The sequence below is a fragment of the Dipodomys merriami genome, unplaced genomic scaffold (genome assembly GCF_024711535.1).
Source record: "Dipodomys merriami isolate MVZ:Mamm:240054 unplaced genomic scaffold, mDipMer1.0.p SCAF_121, whole genome shotgun sequence".
Taxonomy (NCBI): domain Eukaryota; kingdom Metazoa; phylum Chordata; class Mammalia; order Rodentia; family Heteromyidae; genus Dipodomys; species Dipodomys merriami.
Window position 1 is genome coordinate 766,783 of NW_027202505.1, and position 22,433 is coordinate 789,215.

Sequence of the window (22,433 nt, forward strand, 5' to 3'; positions counted from 1 at the left end):
CAGCTACCTCGGATTTTAAAATGAGATGCTTTTTTTTGAGCCAGGAGTTCCATGCTGTAGTGTGCTTTGTAGTCAGGTGTGAACACTTAAGTTGGGTGGTGACTTCTGGGGAGCCAGGGACTACCAGGTCCCATGTGCTGATCCATAAGTGTGGAATCATGCCTGTGGATACCGCATTCCAGCCTGGACGCCTCTTAAATAACAGAAGGAAAATAATGGAAGCAATGACATTGATCAAGATACATTGCCCTCATAGACTGGCATGAAACCCTTTTTGTAAAAAAGAAAAGAAATAGGGCTGGGAAGATGGTTCAGTGGTAGAGCGCTTGCCTTGCATGCATGAGGCCCTGAGTTCGATTCCTCAGCACCACATAAGCAAAAAGAAAAAAGCCGGAAGTGGCACTGTGGCTCAAGTGGTAGAGTGCTAACCTTGAGCTGAAGAGCTAAGGGACAGCATCCAGGCCCAGAGTTCAGGCCCCACAACCGGACCCCCCCCCCCCCAAAAAAAAAGAAAAGAACTAGAGACCAGAGACAATAATTAATGAAACAGCATGGTTCATTTGGTTCAGAAAACTTTTCATTGTTTACCCTCTGCCCAGTAATAATCAGATATTTATGCTTGTAATGGAATGGGCATTATTTTGTATGTAGAACATACAACTTATTTCCTTCCTTCCTTCCTTCCTTCCTTCCTTCCTTCCTTCCTTCCTTCCTTCCTTCTTTCTGCCTCATGCATGCCAGACAAGCAAACCTTTGTTTAATCTTAATAACAACTCAGTGAAGTAAAGACTATAATTATCCCCATCTTACAAAAGAAAAAGGCATAGAAAAGTTATGAAGCTTGCTCTAGTTCACATAGCTTAATAAATGGTAGAGCTAGAGTATATACCTTGGCAGTTTGGCTCTAGGATCTGTGGACTTAACTACCAGATGGCTTTCTAAAAACTGAGGATGATGAGCATTAATCTGGTTATACCACCAAAGCAGAGATGGAACTTTTTTTTTTTTTTTTTTTGGTTGGGGGGCCTGAACTCTGGGCCTGGGCGCGGTCCCCCAGCTTTCAGCTGTAGACCAGCGCTCTACCACTTGAGCCCCAGCCCCACTTCTGGCTTTTTTTGCTTATGTGGTACTGAGGAATCGAACCGAGGGCCTCATGCATGCAAGGCAAGCACTCTACCACTGAGCCACCTTCCTGGCCCCCAGAGATGGAACTTAAACTGAAGCTTTTTTTGGGGGGGGGGGTCCGGTCGTGGGGCTTGAACTCTGGGCCTGGGCACTGTCCCTCAGCTCTTCAGCTCAAGGCTAGTGCTCTACCACTTGAGCCACAGCACCACTTCCGTTTTTTTTCTTTTTGCTTATGTGGTGCTGAGGAATCGAACCCAGGGCTTCATGCATGCAAGGCAAGCACTCTACCACTGAGCCACCTTCCCAGCCCCTTAAACTGAAGCTTTTGACTCTTTGAAGGTCTCATACTCTTTTCATAATAATATTAAATGTGTTGAAAGTTACATAATGCCAAAGTGAAGGTTAAATTCCAATTTAAGCTGGGTCATGCCTGTAATCCTAGCTACTCAGGAGGCTGAGATATGAGCATCATGGTTTGAAACCAGCCTAGGCAGTTGCATCTGATAAAAGTGGGTATCAACAGCTTAAATAAAAATGGGTGTGTGTCTTTTTATTTTTGTGACTTTTTCCCCTTGTGTTTGAAGTTTGTTAAAATGGAATTTCAAGCAGTAGTGATGGCAGCTGGTGGGGGATCACGGATGACAGACCTGACTTCCAGCATTCCCAAGCCTCTGCTTCCAGTTGGGAACAAACCTTTAATTTGGTATCCATTGAATCTGCTTGAGCGTGTTGGATTTGAAGGTGAGTTATGACAGTGAGTGAGATTCACCTATAAAACTTTTAGTGTGTTTAAGCCCAATGACTTGTCAGCATTATGAGGGCAAGACAGGATGAATGAGAGAAGACTAGGACTTAAAGTTTTAAGACTAGGACTTAAAGACTAGCCTCTTTAAGTTAGGAACATAGAAAGTCTCTATCTGTTGCTGTATGAAAAAGGTTGAGAAGATAGAGCTGGTCTCCACAGTGATCCAAGATGAACCTTGTAAGGATATCACAAAGAGCAGATAGGGAGTCTTAAGTGCCTGATGGCTTTTACTTCCTAAAAATCTGTTTTATGCCAGGTAATACATTAAGTATACTGATGAGTACAGAATTGAAAAGATAGCTTAGGCCAGAACTTTAAAGATAGCTCAGACTTCTATAACTTTAAAGTCTGCTGGGAAGAGTTCTATTTTTGCTTGCATGACTAGATTTGTGATGATGCCATTAAATAGGAAAAGGAATGTGAGATATGTAATAGATTTGAATAAACAAAATGAATTTAGTTTTGGCCACCTTGAGTTTGAGGCGTGCTAGTGTCAGGTGGAACAAATTAGAATATTACTGAGATGTAACAGAGTGCCAGATCCTGGGGCCCAGTCACGTTGTGATTCAGTGTTGATTCTTGTTGCCTTCCTGAATCAGACTCATAAACATTTCTATGTGGTTGACTACATGACACTACTGTTAAGAAATAGGCTTGAGAAGTTTTTAGAGTCTAATTTCACAATAAAGGAGATTGTAATACACCTTAATACACTGAAGATGGGGGCACATGCTAGTAATTCTAGCTCTTCAGAAAGCTGAAGTAAGATTTCAAGTTCAGGGACAGACTGGAGAGCATAGCAAGACCCTGACTATAAAAACAAAGTAAGGGCTGGGAAGTTGGCTCAGTGGTAGACTGTTTGCCTCGCATGCATGAGGCCCTGGGTTTGATGCCTCAGTACCATATAAGTCAGAAGTGGCCCTGTGGCTCAAGTGGTAGGGCGCTAGCTTTGAGCTAAAGAGCTGAGGAATGGCGCTCAGGCCCAGAGTTCAACCCCCATTACTGACCCAAAAATATAAAAATAAAAATAAAGTAAAAGTGTGTGTGTGGCAATACTAGAATTTGAGCTTAGAGCCTCATATTTTGCTAGGCAAGCATGGTACCACTTAGGCTATGTCCCCAACCATTTAGTAACTCTATATGGATTTGTCATCTATAGTGATTTTGCTCTTTTACTTTGTGTATTTGTGTACGTGTGCACATGCATGTGCACTTGTGCTCCTTCTGTGGCTTGAACTCAGGGCCTGGGCACTGTGCCTAAGGTTTTGTGATCAAGGCTAGCCCTCTACCTACCACTCTTGAGCCACAGCTCCTCAGTTCTCAGCCTTCTGAGTAGCTAGGATTACAGTCATGAGCCACTGGTTCCTGGCCTAATCTTTTCCTTTTATCACATCATCTTTAGTTAATACTGGGAGTGGCCTTTTATGGTACATTTAATATCTACTACCTAGAACTAACTTTCTTTCTTTCTTTCTTTCTTTCTTTCTTTCTTTCTTTCTTTCTCTCTCTCTCTCTCTCTCTCTCTCTCTCTCTTTCTTTCTTTCTTTCTTTCTTTCTTTCTTTCTTATTTTTTTGGTTGTGGGGCTTGAACTCTAGGGCTAGGTGCTGTCTCTGAGCTCTTCAGCTCAAGGCTAGCACTCTACCACTTGAGCCACAGCACCACTTCCAGTTTTCTGGTGGGTAATTGGAGATAAGAGTCTCACGGACTGTCCTACCTGTGCTGGCTTTGAACCACAATCCTCAGATATCAGCCTCTTGGGTGTCTAGGATTACAAGCGTGAGCCACCAGTGCCCAGCAGCACATTCTTTCTTGCTGAGGTTCAATCAGAATTTGAGGAGTACTTCTAAATGTAAGTTTCTGAATTTTAATAGCTAGGCCTATATTCATTTCTTTTTAGAATGTTTATTATTATCAGTGTTATATATATATATATATATATATATATATATATATATTTTTTTTTTTTTTTTTTTTTTTTTTTTTTTTTTTTTTTACTTTCCAGGCTGGTTTTGAACTCAATCTCTGGCTTTAACCTCCTGAGTAGCTGGAATTATAGATGTGATCCCACTACCTGATGAAAGTAAACCTGGTTGACCTTCAACTCACTATATAGCCCAAGCTGGCCTTGAACTCAAAATTTTTGTGCCTCAACCTCAGGAGTAGATAGGATTGTAGACATGCATCACTGTGTCCACCAAACAGTGTTAATGGCCACGTCTTTTGTGCTTCCAGAATACTTTGTTACTCTGTCTTAGCACTTCTTTCTAGGACTACTTTCTACCGCACCTAATGCTGTGGGAGATTGTATAATCTTTCTAAGAGCAGATACTAAATCTAACTCATCATGTCAGCTTTACATGTCACAATATGGACAAGAAATTTTTGTTGGAGCTGGGTGCTGGTAGCTCATGCCTGTAATCCTAACTACATAAGAGGCTAAGATCTGAGGATCATGGTTCAAAGCCAGCTTGGGCAGGAAACTATGTGAGATTCTTATCTCCAGTTAACCACCAGAAATCAGAAGTAGCTCAAAGTGGTAGAGTACTAGCCTTGAGCAAAAAAGCTCAGGGAGAACTGGAATGTGGCTTAGTGGTAGAGTGCTTGCCTAGCATGCATGAAGCCCTGGGTTCAATTCCTCAGTACCACATACACAGAAAAAGCTGGAAATGATGCTGTGGCTCAAGTGGTAGAGTGCTAATCTTGAGCACAGAGAGGCTCAGGAACATGCCCAGGTCCTGAATTCAAGCTTCAGGACTGCCAAAACAAAAACAAAACAAAAAACAGGAAGCTGGGCGCTGGTGGCTCATGCCTATAATCCTAGCTACTCAGGAGGCTGAGATCTGAGGCTCGTGGTTCTAAGCCAACCCGGGCAGGAAACTCCATGAAACTCTTATCTCCAATTAACCACCACAAAACTGGAAGTGGTGCTGTGGCTCAAGTGGTAGAGCAGTAACCTTGAGCTGAAGAGCTCAGGGACAGTACCGAGGCCCAGAGTTGAAGACCCAGGAACAACCAAAAAATAAATAAATAAATAAATAAATAAATAAAAGCTCAGGGACAGTGTTCAGGCCCTGAGTTCAAGTCCCATGACCAACAAAAAAAAGAAAGAATTTTTTTTTCTTTGTCCATCATGGGGCCAGAACTCTGGGCCTGGACACTGCCCCTCAACTCTTCAGCTCAAGGCTAGCGCTCTACCACTTGAGCCACAGTGCCCCTTATGGCCTTTTCTGCTTATATGGTGCTGAGGAATCGAACCCAGGGCCTTATGCATGTAAGGCAAGCACTCTCCCACTGAGCCACCTTCCCAGCTCCCAAGAAAGAATTTTATTTTTTTAATGGGCCATGGGGCTTGAACTCTGGGCGTGGGCACTGTCCCTGCGCTTTTTAGCTCAAGGCAAGGGCTCTACCGCTTGAGCCACAGCACCACTTCCGGTTTTCTAGTGGCTTATTGGAAATAAGAGTCTCACAGAATTTCCTACCTGGGCTGGCTTTGAACTGCGATCCTTAGAGCTCAGCCTCCTGAGTAGCTAGGATTCTAGTTGTGAGCCAACAGTGCCCAGCTTAAGAAAGAAATTTTTGTTGGACTTGAATACATGCTTTTAAAGCATATCTCTTCCATGAAGCTTAAGGAAGATTTCATTAATCATTTTCTTGTGTCATTTCTCCATGTTAAATTTCTTGAGAATAGACACCATATTGAGTTCTTTTCTGAATTCTCAGTGCTTATTTGTCCTTTATTTGGTAAGTATATTAGTATTTTTTGGTTGAGTGAATGAATGAATAAATTGGGAAGAAGAAGAACAAAAGGGAAGAAGAAAATAAAGCTTAAGTGATTTGAAAAAAAAGAAAGTAGAAAAGAAAAAGAATGGTTACAGTGAAAACAGAGTTAATTGTGACCTGGAGTACTATCATGGAACAAGTGGGAATCAGTAAGGGATGCTAAGATCAGATCTCAGCCATCAAAAATCGTCTCTTCAGATATCAGTAACATTATCTTGTCAAAGTCCTGTGAGAAAACCCCAAGTTTGGGACTGGTAATGTGGCTTAGTAGAGTGTTTGCCTAGCATGCATGAAGCCCTGGGTTTAGTACCACAGAAAAACCCAGAAGTGGTACTGTGGCTCAAGTGGTGGAGTGTTAGCCTTGAGCTGAAGAAGCTCAGGGACAGTGCCCAGATCCTGAGTTCAAGCCCCAGGACTGGCAAAAAAAAAAAAAGAGTTTTCTATCATTGGTTGATAGCTTCATAAGATGAAAACATCTTTGTGAAGTAGTAGTGGTTACCTGGTCGGAATGATGATTAACTCTGAACTGAATGAAGATTTAGAATGTACTCTCATGTGTGTGTGTGTTGTTGTTGTTGAACAGTCTTGTGAATTTTTTACATCACAAAAAGTGGTATATAGTGTATTAGTGTTGGTATTAATCATACAGATCTGAGTTTTACCTTGTTTCCATTGCTTACTGGTTGTGTCATCTGAGGAAAATCACTAATGTTTTTAAATCTAAGTTTCCTCTTTTTTAATTTTATTTTTTGGGGTTTTTGAGTCAGGACCTCTCATGTGCAGCCCACACTGGCCACAAATTTAAAATCTTCCTGCATTTGTCCATCGAGTGTAAAACACATTGAAAAGTCTTAGTAATATTGGCAGTTATTATCTTACCTAATAACAGGCTATATCTAATTGGAATAGTCATTGTCTAAGTGCATGAATTTTTACCTTTTCCTTCTTTTCTTTTTATTCATTCTGTAGAAGTCATTGTGCTTACAACCAAGGATGTCCAAAAGGCTGTGTGTTCAGAATTTAAAATGAAAATGAAGCTAGATATTGTGTGTATTCCTGATGAAGCTGACATGGGTACTGCAGATTCTCTACGCTACATATATCCAAAGCTTAAGGTGAAAATTATTTATTATTATTATTTTTTTTTTTTTGGTGTTGGTCTTGGGGCTTGAACTCAGAGCCTCAGCACTGTGCTTTTGTGCTTAAGGCTAGCACTCTAACACTTGAGCCACAGCTCCACTTCCACCTTTTTGGTAGTTAATTGGAGATAAGAGTCTCACGGATTTTCCTATTCAGTCTGGCTACAAACCACAATCCTCCTATCTCAGCCTTTGAGTAGCTAGGATTATAGGGGTGAGCCACCAGCACCTAGCAAGAGGAAAAATTATTTCTTGACTTTGTTTATTGGTGATGAATAAAATCTTTCATCCTAAGAGCATTGCAATTTACAACACACAAACACACACATATTCTGTTTTGCATACTCTGTTGCCCATGTAGTCTACAACTGTTTTTTGTTTTTATTATTAGGAAAGATTGAGATATTCGGTTATCACTATTTGTTTTCTAAGTGCAGTGTATTTTGGTCAATGTAACCCTTCCATCATTCTTTTCTGTTTTTCCTTCTCTCATCCCTGCTCTCAAGTTATATAGTTCAGTTTTACATAATGTACATTGAATATAATGACTGCATTTGCTCATCTTCCCTCCTTCCCTCCATTTCTGTATCCCCTTTTGTCCTCCCCCAAAAAACATGTTTCCACTTCCGATTATTCATTTTGATAAACAATTTGTTATTTCTTCAGAGGAGTTACACCTTTGCACTCCTTCCCTAACTATGCCATCCTTTAGTCAGTTTCTTTGGGTATATAAAACCTTGTATATGGGGGCTGGAAAGGTGGCTCAGTGGTAGAGTGCTTGCCTTGCATGCATGAGGCCCTGGGTTCAATTCCTCAGCACCACATAAGCAGAAAAAGCTGGAAGTGGTGCTGTGACTCAAGTGGTAGAGCACAAGCCTTGAGATGAAGAGCTGAGGGACAGTGCCCAGCCTAGAATTCAGGCCCCATGACAGCAAAAAAAACCCAAAAAAAACTTGTATATGTTATCATGTATATTATATTTTAGAGCTAGCTTCTACATATGAGAGAAAACATGTGCTGTTTTGTTTCTCTGAGCCTGACTTCAGTTAACGTAATTTTTTCTATGTCCATCTATTTCCCTGCAAATGACATATTCTTCATTTTCTAATAGATGAGTAAAATTCCTTTGTATATTTGTACCTTGTTTTCTTGATCTGTTCATCTGTTGTAGGCACTTGGGCTGTTTCTGTAACTTGACTGTTGTGAATAGGGCAGCAGTGGACATGGATATACAAGTGCCTTTACTGTATCCTGACTTGTGATATTCTGGGTAGAAGCCCAAGAGTACTATCGCTGTATCATTGGGTAGTTCAAACTGCTTTCCAGAGTTGTTGTACTATTTTATAGTCTCACCAAAGAAGAATAGGCTGAGGGTGTAGTCCAGTGGAAGGGCACTTGCCTAGCATTCATGAGGTCCTAGGTTTCATTCCCAGCACTTGCAAGGGAAAAAAAAAGGATTCAAAGGATTCCATTTGCTCATAACAAGCAAAATTAATATGTAGTAAGAGAAATCTGAGTTGTTATTGATGATTATAGGTGAGAAATTGACTGGAAAAGAATTTTTAAAATTCCATTGGTCTCCTATGAGATATTTGAACTTTTAATCCTTTTTGATGAAGAAACTAACAACATATGCATAGTAGAATCCAGTCTGTCCCGTTGCTTGTGGCCCATAAACTGAGACCACATATTATTCTAAAATTGTGTCCTTTGGGAAAAATTCAGTTTTTATAATGTTACTGTATTATTTGAATTGGGGCACAGACTTTCTCCTGCCAAAAGACCTACTAATATTTTTCAGCCTGTCTTTGTAATGAAAAATAAATACTGGCCAGGCACTAGTAGCTCACGCCTATAATCTTAGCTACTTAGCAGGCTGGGAAATAAGGACTGCTGTTCAAAGCCAGCCCTGGCAGGAAAGTTTGTGAGGTTTTTATCTCCAATTAACTACCAAAAAAGCTGAAAGTTGAGCTATGGCTCAAGTGGTAGAGTGCTAGCCTTGAGCAAAAAAGCTTAGGGACAGCTCCGAGGCCCAAAGCTATCATTCCACCACTTGATCCACAACTCCATCTCCAACTTTGTGGTGGTTAATTGGAAACAAGAGCCTCACAAACTTTCCTGCACGGGCTGGTTCCAAACCATGATTCTCAGATCTCAGTCTTGAGTAGCTAGGATTACAGGTATGAGCCACTGGCAGCTGGCACAGTCAGAAACTCTTAATTAAATATTACTGCATAAAACTTAAGAGCTAGAAAATCTAAAAGGATTCATGTATCTTTGCAAGTGTACAGCTTTGTTTCTTGGTATCTTTACCCTAGTGAAGGTGATTCTAGTCTTCCAGGATGACTTTCTATCCTTTGCTAAGGCCATATGCTCAAGAGACCTAGCTAAGTAAGGATGCAGTCTGTGATCGGCACATAAAACAAAGTGCCAGTGGCTCTGTTTTGTACATGGTTCTATTTTTTTACCTTAGAAATAGAATGCAACCAGACATAGTTCATTCTTATAATCCTAGCTTCTTAAAGAGACTGAGGTCTAAGAATTGCAGTTTAAAGCCAGCCCAGTCAGACAAATCTAAGAGACTGGCAGCTCCTATTAGCTAACAAAAAGTCAGAAGTAAAGCTACGTGCTGATAGCTTACACCTCTAATCCTAGCTACTCAGGAGGCTGAGATCTGAGGATCATGGTTGGAAGCTAGCCAGAGCAGGAAAAAGTCCATGAGACTCTTTTATCTCCAGCTAACCATTAGAAAACCAGAAGTGGTACTATGGCTCAAAGTGATAGAGGGCTATCCTTGAATGAAAAAGTGCCCAAGCCCTGAGTTCAAGCCCTACTACAGGCCAAAAAAAAAGGTCAAACTAGAGGTATGGCTCTATGTGAGTAAAACTCCCTAAGTGAAAAAACAGTAAGACTCTGATTTCAAGGTCCAATACTAGCCCCCCAAAAATAAGTTATTCCTAGCCAGCCTGGGCAGGAAAGGCAGTGAAACTTTCATCTCCAATAAACCACCAGAAAACCAGAAGTGGCACTGTGGCTCAAGTGGTAGAGCCCTAGCCTTGAGCTGAAGAGCTGAAGGATCATGATCATACTCAGGCCCAGAGTTCAAGCCCTATGACCAACAACAACAACAAAAAAAAATAGCTAACATGCTGCAACAAAGAGCAAACTATCCTAGTGAAATCCCTATCCTAGAGGCAGCTGGTATAAAGATTGGGCAGATAGTCTATTTTTAGATGTTCAAACAACGAAATATTTTCAGTTGAGTATTTGATGTCTTTATCAAATTACAAATCTCTGTCATTCTTTCCTAGAACTTTTCATTTTGCCCAAGGTTTTGTTTTTGTCAGATTTGTATCTCTTTGGAAAGACTAAGTATAGTTTGGTAAAGGAAAGATCTGAGAACTTGGCCCTAACTTGCCTAAAGACTTTATTAAGTGGTGACTTCATTCATTCTGATGAATGCTTTGGTGGGCTATGGTTGCCAGGAGGGCCCCCTTGATGATGCCTTCTTTGACACTATTCTTGGCATAGTTAAAAGCTCATGGCTGAGAATGTGGCTTAGTTGTAGAGTGCTTGCCTGGCATGCATGAAGCCCTGAGTTCGATTCCTCAGTACCACATAATCAGAAAAGGCCAGAAGTGGCTCTGTGGCTCAAGTAGTAGAGTGCTAGCCTTGAGCAAAAGAAGCTTAGGGACAGTGCCCAGACCCTGAGATCAAGCCCCAGGACTGAAGAAAAGAAAAGAAAGGAAAGGAAGAAACAAAGAAACAAAGAAAGAAAAAGAAAAGCCCAGGAGTTACGACAATAAACAGCTTGTATTTAGGGGGTTTTTAGCTTTTTATTTCTCCAGAAAATCTCAATGGTGCTTTTCTTTTGATTATATTAAGGGGGGGGGGGGGGGGAGGGACTTGAACTCTGGGCCTGAGCACAGTCCCTCAGCTCTTCAGCTCAAGGCTAGTGCTCTACCACTTGAGCCACACCACTGCTTCCCATTTTCTGGTGGTTAATTGGAGATAAGTCTCACAGACTTTCCTGCCTGGGCTGGCTTTGAACCGTGATCCTCAGATCTCAGCCTCCTGAGTAGGTAGGATTACAGACATGAGCCATCAGCACCCAGCATGTGTGTATTTTTTTTCCTATAAATTTGAAATGTTTTCATCTTACCTTCACACAGATTGCTACTTGTTGGAACTCTGGTCTGTAGGATGAGACTTCTACAGCTCTGTACTTTGATAGTCAGAAAATTTATAATCTGGGCTAGGAAGGTGGCTAAGTGGTAGAGTGTTTGCCCTGCATGTGTGAGGCCCTGTGTTTGATTCCTCAGCACTATAGAAGAAGATAAAGCCAGAAGTGGCACTGTGGCTCAACTGGTAAAGTGCTAGCCTTGAGCTGAAGAGCTGAGAGACAACACCAGGCCCAGAGTTCAGGCCTCATGACCGACAAAACAACAACAACAACAAAACTTATAATCTTTGAGCCTAGTTTCTTTTTTTTTCCTTTTTTTTTTTTTTTTTGTCAGTTTTGGGGCTTGAACTCAAGGCCTAGGTGCTGTCACTGAGCCTTGTGCTCAAGGCTAGCATTCTAGCATTTAGGCCACAGTGCCACTTCCAGTTTTTGAGTGGTTCATTGGAGAGAAGTCTCATGGGGACATTTCTGCTCGGGCTGGCTTCAAACTATGATTCTCAGATCTCAGCCTCCTGAGTAGGCCTGATTTGTCTCCTTCCTTCCTTCCTTCCTTCCTTCCTTCCTTCCTTCCTTCCTTCCTTCCTTCCTTCCTTCCCTCCTTCCCTTTCTCTCTCTCTCTCTTTCTTTTTCTTTCCTTCCTTTTTTCTTTACTGAGGAATCAAACCCAAGACTTCATACATGTTAGGCAAGTACTCTACCACTAAGCCACATTCTGAGCCCCATTAGCCCTAATTTCTTTTGTTTTTATTTGGTTTTGTTTTGTTTTGTTTTTTTGGCTGGTCGGGGACCTGAACTCTGGGCCTGAGCGCTGTCCCTGAGCTCCTCAGCTTAAGGCTAGTGCTCTGTCACTTGAGCCACAGCGCCACTTCTGGCTTTTTCTGCTTATGTGGCACTGAGGAATCAAACTCAGGGCCTCATGTATGCAAGGCAAGCAGTCTACCACTGAGCCACCTTCCAGTCCATAGGCCTAATTTCTTGAGCCTCTTTCATCTTCCTCTCTCCTCCCTCCTCCCTTCTTCCCTCCTTCTGGGACAGTGGGGCCTCAATCCTTGACTGCCAGCATGCTGCTCAGCTCCCACATGTCCTCTTGGTTGGAATGTGCATTCTTTCACCCTTTTCTTGATGAACTTGAGGTTCCATTTGTTCTTGGACACCTTGAGTAGCTCCATGGTGCACCCCTCATATGGGTGAAAGCACACACCTCACGCATAATGTCCTGCGGATACTTCATGCCTGGTGAGGCACCCACAGCACTGTGCCTCGGCTTGCTCACGTTCTTTGTCTCTTTGTGGCCCTTCTTTTTTTTTTTTTTTTTTTTTGGTCAGTCATGGGGCTTGAACTCGGCCTGAGTGCTGTCCCTCAGTTCTTCAGCTCAAGGTGAGTGCTCTAGCACTTGAGCTACAGCGCCACTTCTAGTTTTTCTGGTGGTTTATTGGAGATAAGAATGTCATGGACTTTCCTGCCTGGGCTGGCTTTGAACCCTGATCCTCAGATCTCAGCCTCCTGAGTAGCTAGGATTACAGGTGTGAGCCACCAGTGCCTGGCCTTTTATGACCTTTCTTGAGAGCCATAGCTATGGGATACCACAGAGCCATGGCTGCCATTCACCATTGTCTGTATGGTGGAAGCTCTTGCCTTTTTCTTTCTTTTTTTTTCCCCTAATTTTTTCTTTTTTATTGATATTATAAAGGTGATACACAGAGGAGTTACAGTTATATAAGTGAAGTAATGAGTACATTTCTTTTTTTTTTTTTTTTTTTTTTTTGTCGGTCGTGGGGCCTGAACTCTGGGCCTGGGCGCTGTCCCTCAGCTCTTCAGCTCAAGACTAGCGCTCTACCACTTGAACCACAGCGCCACTTCTGGCTTTTTTTCTTTTTGCTTATGTGGTGCTAGGGAATCAAACCCAGGGCCTCATGCATGCAAGGCAAGCGCTCTACCACTGAGCCACCTTCCCAGCCCCATGAGTACATTTCTTTTTGGACAATATCTCCCCTTCCCTCGCTCTCTCCCAGTTTTTCTCTCCTGGTCCCACCCACAGAGAAATGTTTTATTTTATTTTATTTATTTATTTTTTGGGTCCAGTTGTGGGGCCTGAACTCTGGGCCTGGGTGCTGTCCCTCAGCTCTTCAGCTCAAGGCTAGCACTTTACCACTTGAGCCACAGCGCCACTTCCGGCTTTTTTCTTTTTGCTTATGTGGTGCTGAGGAATCAAACCCAGGGCCTCATGCATGCAAGGCAAGTGCTCTACCCCTGAGCCACCTTCCCAGCCCCCAGAAAAATGTTTTAATTGTAGCCCCTCCCCCATCTTTTTTTTTTTTTAATTTTTATTGTGAAAATTCCATACAAAGGGGTTACAATTACATTGGCAAGGTAATGAGTACATTTCTTTCTTTCTTTCTTTTTTTGCCAGTTGTGGGACTTGAACTCTGGGCCTGGGCACTGTCCCTCAGCTCTTCAGCTCAAGGCTCATGCCCTACCACTTGAGCCCCAGCACCACTTCTGGCTTTTTTCTGCTTATGTCATGCTGAGGAATTGAACCCAGGGCCTTATGCATATAAGACAAGCGCTCTACCACTGAGCCACCTTCCCAGCCCCATGAGTATGTTTCTTATCAAGCATTGTTGCCTCCTCCTTTGTTTCCCCTTCCCATCCCTTCCCATCCACCCACCCCCATCCCTTCCTACCCCTCCCTCCCCCCTTCCCCCCCCCCCCCCCCCCCCGCCCAGTCAAAGTTGTAAAGTTCGTTTTTCAACATAAGGACTTGTACATCTCATTGTTGCAATGGGTCAACCTGTATCCCTATTTAATCTTACCTTTTTCTGTAAGGAGCTTTTCATAAAATGAGGTGCTATAGAATAATGGAAAAAGATATTAGCCAGGAATTATTATTGAAAGCATAGGCTGCTATCACAAACTTTATCTGTGGGTACAAGCAGCCTACCTAGCTTAGATTTTTAAACTTTGTCAGAGCAACCTGTCTTGATCTGAATTATGAGATAACACTACAACATGTAGCATGGTCCAGTACAACTTAATGGAAAGTCAGTAAGCATTCTGTCACCAGGACCTGGAATTCATCTGAAGGACCGTGTAACTGCTGAAACACTTCTGCCCATTTCCTCCAACAAGCTTTCCCTGGTTCCCTACGGCTGAGTTATGGGTCATCTTTCTATACTTGTACAAAAGACTTGGGGGTAAGAACTGTCCGCATGCACACACACATAGACACACAGACACACACACATTTAATATATGAACAAAAGATGAAGGCAAAGTCTTTGTTAACATTTGAAACAAGCTCCTTATTCATTATATGTTTATTTGAGCCTAAGGGTGAGTTTCAGTAACTGCAGAGCAGAAGTATTGATATGGCATTGGCTGCTTAGTGTTTATTTAGTATTTGAAAGCTCCCAGAAAGCTTTAAATTTACTGATATGTCACTGATCCTGTACCCCATACATGTTCTAAATGGAGAATTATGTTTATGAAGAGGTAGGGTAGCATGGTGAAAAGAACACATTCTTTGAAAAACAGGTAGACTTTTAAGTCTAACTTTTTTTTTTTTTGGGGGGGGGGGCATTCCTGGGGCTTGAACTCAGGGCCTGAGCACTGTCCCTGAGCTTCTTTTTTGCTCAAGACTAGCACTCTGCCACTTGAGCCACAGTGCCACTTCTGGCTTTTTCTGTTTATTAGTACTGAAGAATCAAATCCAGGGCTTCATGCATGCTAGGCAAGCACTCTAACACTAAGCCACATTCCCAGCCCCTTTGAGTCTAATTTTTATTTCATTATTCATTAGTTATATGACCTTAACTGAGCTTTTAAGTCCCTCCTAAGCTTGATTTTAATTCATCTATAAAATATTGACATTTTTAGTTATTCAGCAAATTTGTATTAACTACTGTATGCCAGGCAATATTTTTCTTTCTTTTTCTTTTTGTGAGCCCATCCTGGGGTTTGAACTCAGGGCCTGAGTGCTGTCCTAGAGCTTTTGTGCTAAAGGATTCTTGATCACAGAGTACAGAGGTAAATACTGCTTTTTATTTGTTTGTGTGGTCGTGAGTATTAAACGTAGGGCCTGCATTATAGGCAAACTGGCTACCATTGAGCTATACCCCAACCAAGGTTTTAATTTTTTTTTTCCATTGATTGATTATCTGCAGTGGGGCTTTGAACTCAGAGCCTCAAGCTCTCACTTGGCTTTTCCATCCTGGCTGGTAGTCTTATCACTTGAGCCATACCTCTATTTCCAGCTTTTTGTTTTTGTTGGTTAATTGGAAATAAGTCTCTCAGAGTTTTCTGCACAGGCTGACAGATTAAAGTTTCCTGAATAGCCAGGATTACAGGTGTGAGCCACCAGCACCCTCTCTATCTTCTTTTAAAACATTTAATTTTGGGCTGGGAATGTGGCTTAGTGGTAGAGTGCTTGCCTAGCATGCATGAAGCCCTGGGTTTGATTCCTCAGTATCAGTATCACATAAACAGAAAAAGCCAAAAGTGGTACTGTGGCTCAAGTGGCAGTGGGCTAGCCTTGAGCACAAAAGAAGCCCAGGGACAGTGCCTAGGCCCTGAGTTCAAGCCCCAGGATTGGCAAAAGAAACAACAACAAAAAAACCCAAAAAACAACAATAAAACCCAGTGTCTGATTTTAAATTATCATTTTAATGATTTCTATATTTTAAAATAAATTTATAAGGTAAGTAATGATAAGTTCAACTTTTTTTTTTTTTTTTTTTTTTGGTGTGGGGATTGAACTCTGGGCCTGGGCCCTGCCCCTCAGCCCTTCAGCTCAAGGAGAGCGCTGTACCACTTGAGCCCCAGTGTCACTTCCGGTTTTCTGGTTGTTTATTGGAGATAAAGAGTCTCATGGACTTTCCTGCCTGGGCTGGCTTTGAACTGTGATTCTCAGATCTCAGCCTCCTGAGTAGCTAGGATTACAGGCGTGAGCCACCAGCGCCTGTCAAGTTCAACTTTTTTATGTTTAGAGAATGCTGTTTTAGGGTATCTTTAAGCAGTGATATGATAGAAAACAGTGTACATTGGAGTATGAATTAGAATAAAATAAAACTAGAATGACAGAGACCAATACAAGACTGGAAAAGGCTTTGGAGACCTGAACCAAAGCAGGGCAGAAGAGATAGAGGAAAATTAGGGGACCGGTCACATGGTAGTATGAAAGGGACTGGGCAAGGGGGACAATTTCAGTCCTGGATATAGCAAGATTTCTGACTTCAGTCCTGAATGGTATCAGTTAAGCTAAGGAACACAAAAAGAATATTTAGCTCAGCCTAAGGATTATCATTTCTTCTGCACTAAGTTGGTCTTCCTTCATGTTTTTATGGCTCCAACTTCAGTGAAAATGAAGTGGCAGTTGGATTTTCCTTTGCATTTTGGGGACTACATACTGGGAAACAGTTTCTAAGTATTTTGACAAAACAAAACCAGCAAGGTCTTCACAAGTTAACTGTTGAAGTTTATTAAAGCACACAACTACTTTTGAGGATTTAATTGGATTAGACCATATAGGAAAATGTAAATTGTGGTCAATTTTACTCACACCAAATAACTGAATTCATTAGTTTCATATTTGCAGGGAGGTGGTGATTTGAATCCCAGCCATTGTTTGTAGAAAGGCTGGGTGGGTAAAAGCCTAGTGAACTACTATGTTCTGACAGTTTTTTCCCAGAGAAGTATATTTTTCTTTTTTCCTTGCTGTAGAAAATTGCCAGATTGTTATTTATAACAATCTGTCATGGAACAGCTGCCAGAAAAAGAAACAGATTACTCCCAGTAGTTCTTCTCAGAATCCCCTTCATCCCCCACTACTCCCCCACACACACATACACACATCCGGTGTTCTGATTTAACCTCTTTTTTTTTTTTCCTTTAATTTTGCTCAGTGGTTTTGGCTTAATAGAAACTATTCTTGTAATGAGAGATTTCTGGGCTTTGCCATGACATGGTAATGGCATTTTCTGAGCTTAATTTGTGTTCTTTAGTCAACACTAACTGGCAGCTGTTTTTGTTTTGAATTCCTGGCTGGCTTGATCTCTCACTAAATACTAAAGTGATACCTTCCCTTGGTGACTTTGTATAAAAGTTTTTGTACTGTCAACAGTGCATATATTTGTTATTCCTAAGAGCTATGCTTTTTGCCCTTGACATTACCCTGTCTTTGCTAGAGGAGCAGACTTAGGATGAAGTATGTGATGATTGTTGGAACAGTGAGCATGGGGCTCTAGTTGGTTTCTACAGAAGAGGTTTACTTGGTGTTAGAAAATAACTGGATCCTTCAAACACAGGCCAGAGTTGGAGGGTTCAGGGGAACTTTCAGACTAATTCTAGCATTTCAGATGGAACAACTCACATTTCAAACAATCTATGTTTATTCATTGCTTGTGGACACACATAATTAAAAATATTTCTCTATTGGTACAACAACAACAAAACTTCTCTGACTCTTATCAGTTTTTCCTTTTTCTTTTCTCTGAATTCCAGTTAATAGAAGTTCAGTTGCAATTCTAGAACAGGTTTCAAATTTCTAGACTAAAAAATGAAACATTAGTCCTTTCTATTACAACTTTGATTAAAATGTAAAGAAAGATAATATGAGGGCTGGGAAGGTGGCTCAGTGGTAGAGCGCTTGCCTTGCATGCATGATGCCTGGGTTCAATTCCTCAGCACCACATTAGCAGAAAAAGTCTGAAGTGGAACTGTGGCTTAAGTGATAGAATACTAGCCTCGAGCTGAATAGCTGAGGGACAGCACCAAGGCCCAGAGTTCAGGCACCACAACCAACACACACACAAAAAAATAATATGAAGGTCTAAGATTGATTTAGTTTTTCTTTTAGGCTTTTTTTTTTTTTGTCTAGGATTTCTAGCTTTTGAAAATAGTGCACTGATGAGACAACAAAGACTTCCTTTGAAAGTTGTGGCATTGCAAATATGATGAGAATGGGTTGGTTTTTCAGAGAATCTTTCATGGCTCCTACTCTGAAACAGTCAAGACAGGGGCTGATGGAACAGCCATCTCTTGTCTGTACTCCAGGCCTTGCTCTTTCAGACTGATGCCTTTCTTTTCACACTGAAGAACAGATGGCAACCAGACATTGAAAGGACAGCATCTATTCCTGGTAATCCTTAGGGATTTTGTATTCAGTTGAGCAAAAGGTCATATAAAAGCAAAGAAAGAAATGAGCCTATGGGTCAATTCACAATCATGCAGGACTTGTTCAGCATTTACAATAACAACACATTTAAACACTTGACAAATACTAAATAGTAATAGCATTTGTTTTCCAAGACAATGTTGTCACCACTTTAGAAACACTTGCATCAGGGTCATTTTCTTTACTTGAAGGTACATCAATTAATTACAAAAACTTAGGAAATTTATTTTGTGCCAGTCCTAGGGCTAGAATTCAGGGCCTACACACTGTCCCTGAGCTTTTGTGTTCATGGCTAAAGTTCTACCATTGAGCCACTGCTCTACTCCCAGCTTTTTGATAGTCAGAGATAAGCTTTCATACACTTTCCTGCTCAGGCTAACTTCAAACCTCAGTCTTCAGATCTCAGCCTCCCTAGTAGCTAGGCATGAGCCACAGGCACCCTGCTTTTTTTTTTCTTTTAATTTTTAATGTTTCTGTAATGATATTTATATAATACATCTTTAGTTATGACTGATCTCTGCATTTCAAGGCAAGAAGTAGGATTCTGTAGACTCCTTCCTTAGCTTGCATGTATATAGGTTGATTTATAAATGCCCAGTAGTTTCTAAATGGTGAATTGTAGCCTTAGAAATTTCCTTTTCTTGCCGGATGCCAGTGGCTCACGCCTATAATCCTAGCTACTCAGGAGGCTAAGATCTGATGATCGCAGTTCAAAGCCAGCCCAGGCAGGAAAGACCATGAGACTCCTATCTCCAATAAACCTCCAGAATACCGGAAGTGGCACTGTAGCTCAGATGGTAGAGCACTTGCCTTGAGCTGAAGAGCTGAGGGAAAGCGCCCAGGCCCAGAGTTCAAGCCCCATGACCAACAACAACAACAAAAATTCTTTTTCCTGGAAAGATGATGGTAATAGAAACTTCATATTAATCTCAGTGAAGATCCAAAAAGAGCCAGGCATAAAGAGACACCTGTGCCCAGCACAAAGTTATAGCTCTGATTAACAGAAAGTTAACATAGAAGCAAAAAGTACTTTTATTATAACTAGTTTATCTTGATTTTTGTTTTTGAGCTACTTAGGTAAAATCTGAATAGCTAGATTATTAGTAGTAGTAATAGTAGATTATCAAGTTTTTGGGTTTTTTTTTTTTGGGGGGGGGTCCGGTCGTGGGGCCTGAACTCTGGGCCTGGGCGCTGTCCCTCAGCTCTTCAGCTCAAGGCTAGCGTTCTACCACTTGAGCCACAGCGCCACTTCCGGCTTTTTTCTTTTTGCTTACGTGGTGCTGAGGAATCGAACCCAGGGCCTCAGGCATGCAAGGCAAGTGCTCTACCACTGAGCCACCTTCCCAGCCCCTGTCAAGTATTTTAAAAGTACTATTATCTTTTATCTGTTTTTCTTTTCTTTTGAGACAGGTCTTGCTATGTTGCCCAGGCTGGTCTCAAAAATGTGATCACTTTGCCTCAGCCACCTCTGAGTACTGGGATTATAGGATTGCATTGTTACACCTAGATTCTAGCAGACTTTTCTACTTAGGCTGGCTTAAAACCTCAATCCTAGCCAGACAGACAGAAGCTCAAACAGAAGCTCAGGTTGGCTCCAGTGGTTCATACCTGTAATCCTAGCTACTCAGTAGGCTGAGATCTGAGGATTGAGGTTCAGAGCCAGCCTGAGCAGGAAAGTCCATAAGACTCTTATCTCCAGTTAGCCACCAGAAAACCAGAAGTGGCTCTGTGGCTCAAAGTGGTAGATTGCTAGCCTTGAGCAAAAATTGTTCAGGGACAGCGGTCAAGCCTTGAGTTCAAGTCCCATAACTGACAAAAACTAAATGAAAACTGAATAAAAAGAAACACAAATAACAATAATAAAATACCAATTATATGGTTTTGTTATAATAGTAAATGAGTACTTTGTACTTACTTGTACAAAGTACAAGCATTATACTTGTTTACTACCTAGAATGTAAGTTAGCAAGTGAGGCATTTCATTATATTTATCTTGTTGTTTCCTAATAAACTGATGGTTCTATAAAGATAATTTATTCCAAAGTCATAGAAATAGATAATGCAGTTTCAGACGGTTTCTTAGAAATCTACCTGAAAGCTAAAGACCTTTCAGGACTGCTAATAAGGATCACAAGAGGGCAGCAGAGATTTCAGACCCTCCCCCAGCACAATCCATTAGGCAACCTTATTTTTTAAATTATTTGTTTGTTTGTTTTTGTCAGTCCTGGGGCTTCATCTCAGGGCCTGGGCACTGTCCTGAGCTTCTTTAGCTCGAGGCTAACACTACCACTTGAGCAACGTGACACCTCTGGCATTTTCTGTTTATGTGGTACTGAGGAACCAAACCCAGGGCTTCATGCCTGCTAGACAAGCACTCTACTACTAAACCACATTCCCAGCCCCTATTTTTACTTTTTTTTTTTTTTTTTTTTGTCCGTCGTGGGTTCTGTCTCTGCGCTCTTCAGCTCAAGGCAAGTGCTCTACCACTTGAACGACAGCACCACTTCTGGTTTTCTAGTGGTTTATTGGAGATAAGAGTCTCGTGGACTTTCCTTCCTGGGCTGGCTTTGAACCGAGATCCTCAGATCTCAGCCTCCTGAGTAGCTAGGATTACAGGCGTGAGCCACCAGTGCCTGGCTTATTTTACTTTTTTTTTTTTTTTTGCTGCAGAAAAGGTATAAGTATTTTCTTGTTTGTGTGATTCTAAACTCTTATGTGCTTATCTTGTGATGAATTATATGAATCACTCTTGTGATACTGACTTTTCTCTTTGTATCTAATAGACAGATATGCTGATACTCAGCTGTGATCTGATAACAGATGTTGCCTTACATGAGGTTGTGGACCTGTTTAGAGCTCATGATGCATCACTTGCCATGTTAATGAGAAAAGGACAAGATAACTTAGAACCAGTTCCAGGTCAAAAGGGGAAAAAAAAGACAGGTAAGGAAGATTGGGGCTTATTTTTGTTGGATTTTATAAGTGTTTTTATCATTCATGCTTTCATTTAAGAAACATTTGATAGGGACTGCAATGTACTATGAATACTGTACTAAGAGTTGATGACATAAAGTCAAGTAAGATACATCCAGGTGCCAGTGTCTCACACCTATAATCCTAGCTACTTAGGAGGCTGAAATCTGAGAATCACAGTTCAAAGCCAGTCTAGGCAGAAAAGTCTCTGTGAGACTGGAAGTGGCACTGTGGCTCAAGTAGAAAAGCATTATCCTTGAGTGCAAAGAGGCTCAGGGACAATGCCCAGGCTCTGAGTTAAGCCCCACAACCACCACCAACAAAATAATAAGATATAATCCCTATAACTAGAGGCATGGTTCAAGTAGTAGAGCATCAGCTGTGAGCAAAAAACCTGAGCCAGAACATGATACCCTGAGTTCAGGCCCCAGGACCAGCACACACACAAAAAATATACTATAGAATCTAATTAAAAGCTAGAAGTTGGGCTGGGAAGGTGGCTCAGTGGTAAAGCGCTTGCATTGCATGCATGAGGCCCTGGGTTCAATTCCCCAGCACCACATAAGCAAAAAGAAAAAAAGCTGGAAGTGGCGCTGTGGCTCAAGTGATAGAGCACTAGCCTTGAGCTGCAAGAGTTGAGGGACAGTGCCCAGGCCCAGAGTTCAGGTCCCATGTCCGGACCCAAAAAAAAAAAAAAAGTTAGAAGTACTTTTTGAAGCAGGGACTGTGTCTTCTGTGTCATTATGTATGTGTGGGTGAATGTGTGCGTGTGTGGGTGCATGCGTGCATGCATGTGTGTGTGTGTATTGACCTGGGCACTGTTCCTGAGCTTTTTTGCTCAAGTCTTGTATTCTACCACTTGAGCCACAGCTCCACTTCTGTTTTTTTGTTGCTTAATTGGAACTTAATGTCTCACAGACTTTCCTTCCCAGGCTGGCTTGAAACTATTATCCTCAAACTGCTGCCTCCTGAGCAATGAGGATTACAGATGTGAGTCACCAGTGCTCAGCTGTAAGACTCAAATAATTGAACACATATGTACTTGTCTCTTAATATCCATGAAAGATTGATTCTAGAACCCATGGTTACAAAGCATATGTATACTTGCATGCTCATACATATATGTTTTACTATGTACACACACTGCAAAATCCATGTATACTCATTTCTTTATATAAAATGGTATGTATAGTATTTGCATATACATGTTATATACCTCTCCCAGATATTTACAATCTAAATTACCTGTAAAGCCA

The 22,433-nt window shown here is 41.5% G+C and overlaps 1 protein-coding gene across 3 annotated transcripts in view; it reads left to right on the plus strand.

Moving 5' to 3' along the window:
• Positions 1-22,433, plus strand: part of LOC138823629 (translation initiation factor eIF2B subunit gamma) — a 62,759-nt gene that overhangs the window by 961 nt on the left and 39,365 nt on the right. For all 3 annotated transcript variants that reach the window (XM_070017048.1, XM_070017049.1, XM_070017050.1), the window contains exons 2-4: positions 1,710-1,866; positions 6,681-6,826; positions 20,988-21,147. In XM_070017048.1, coding sequence (XP_069873149.1) covers positions 1,719-1,866; positions 6,681-6,826; positions 20,988-21,147 — 454 coding nt within the window. In that variant the 5' untranslated portion in view covers positions 1,710-1,718. The remainder of the gene's footprint in view (positions 1-1,709; positions 1,867-6,680; positions 6,827-20,987; positions 21,148-22,433) is intronic.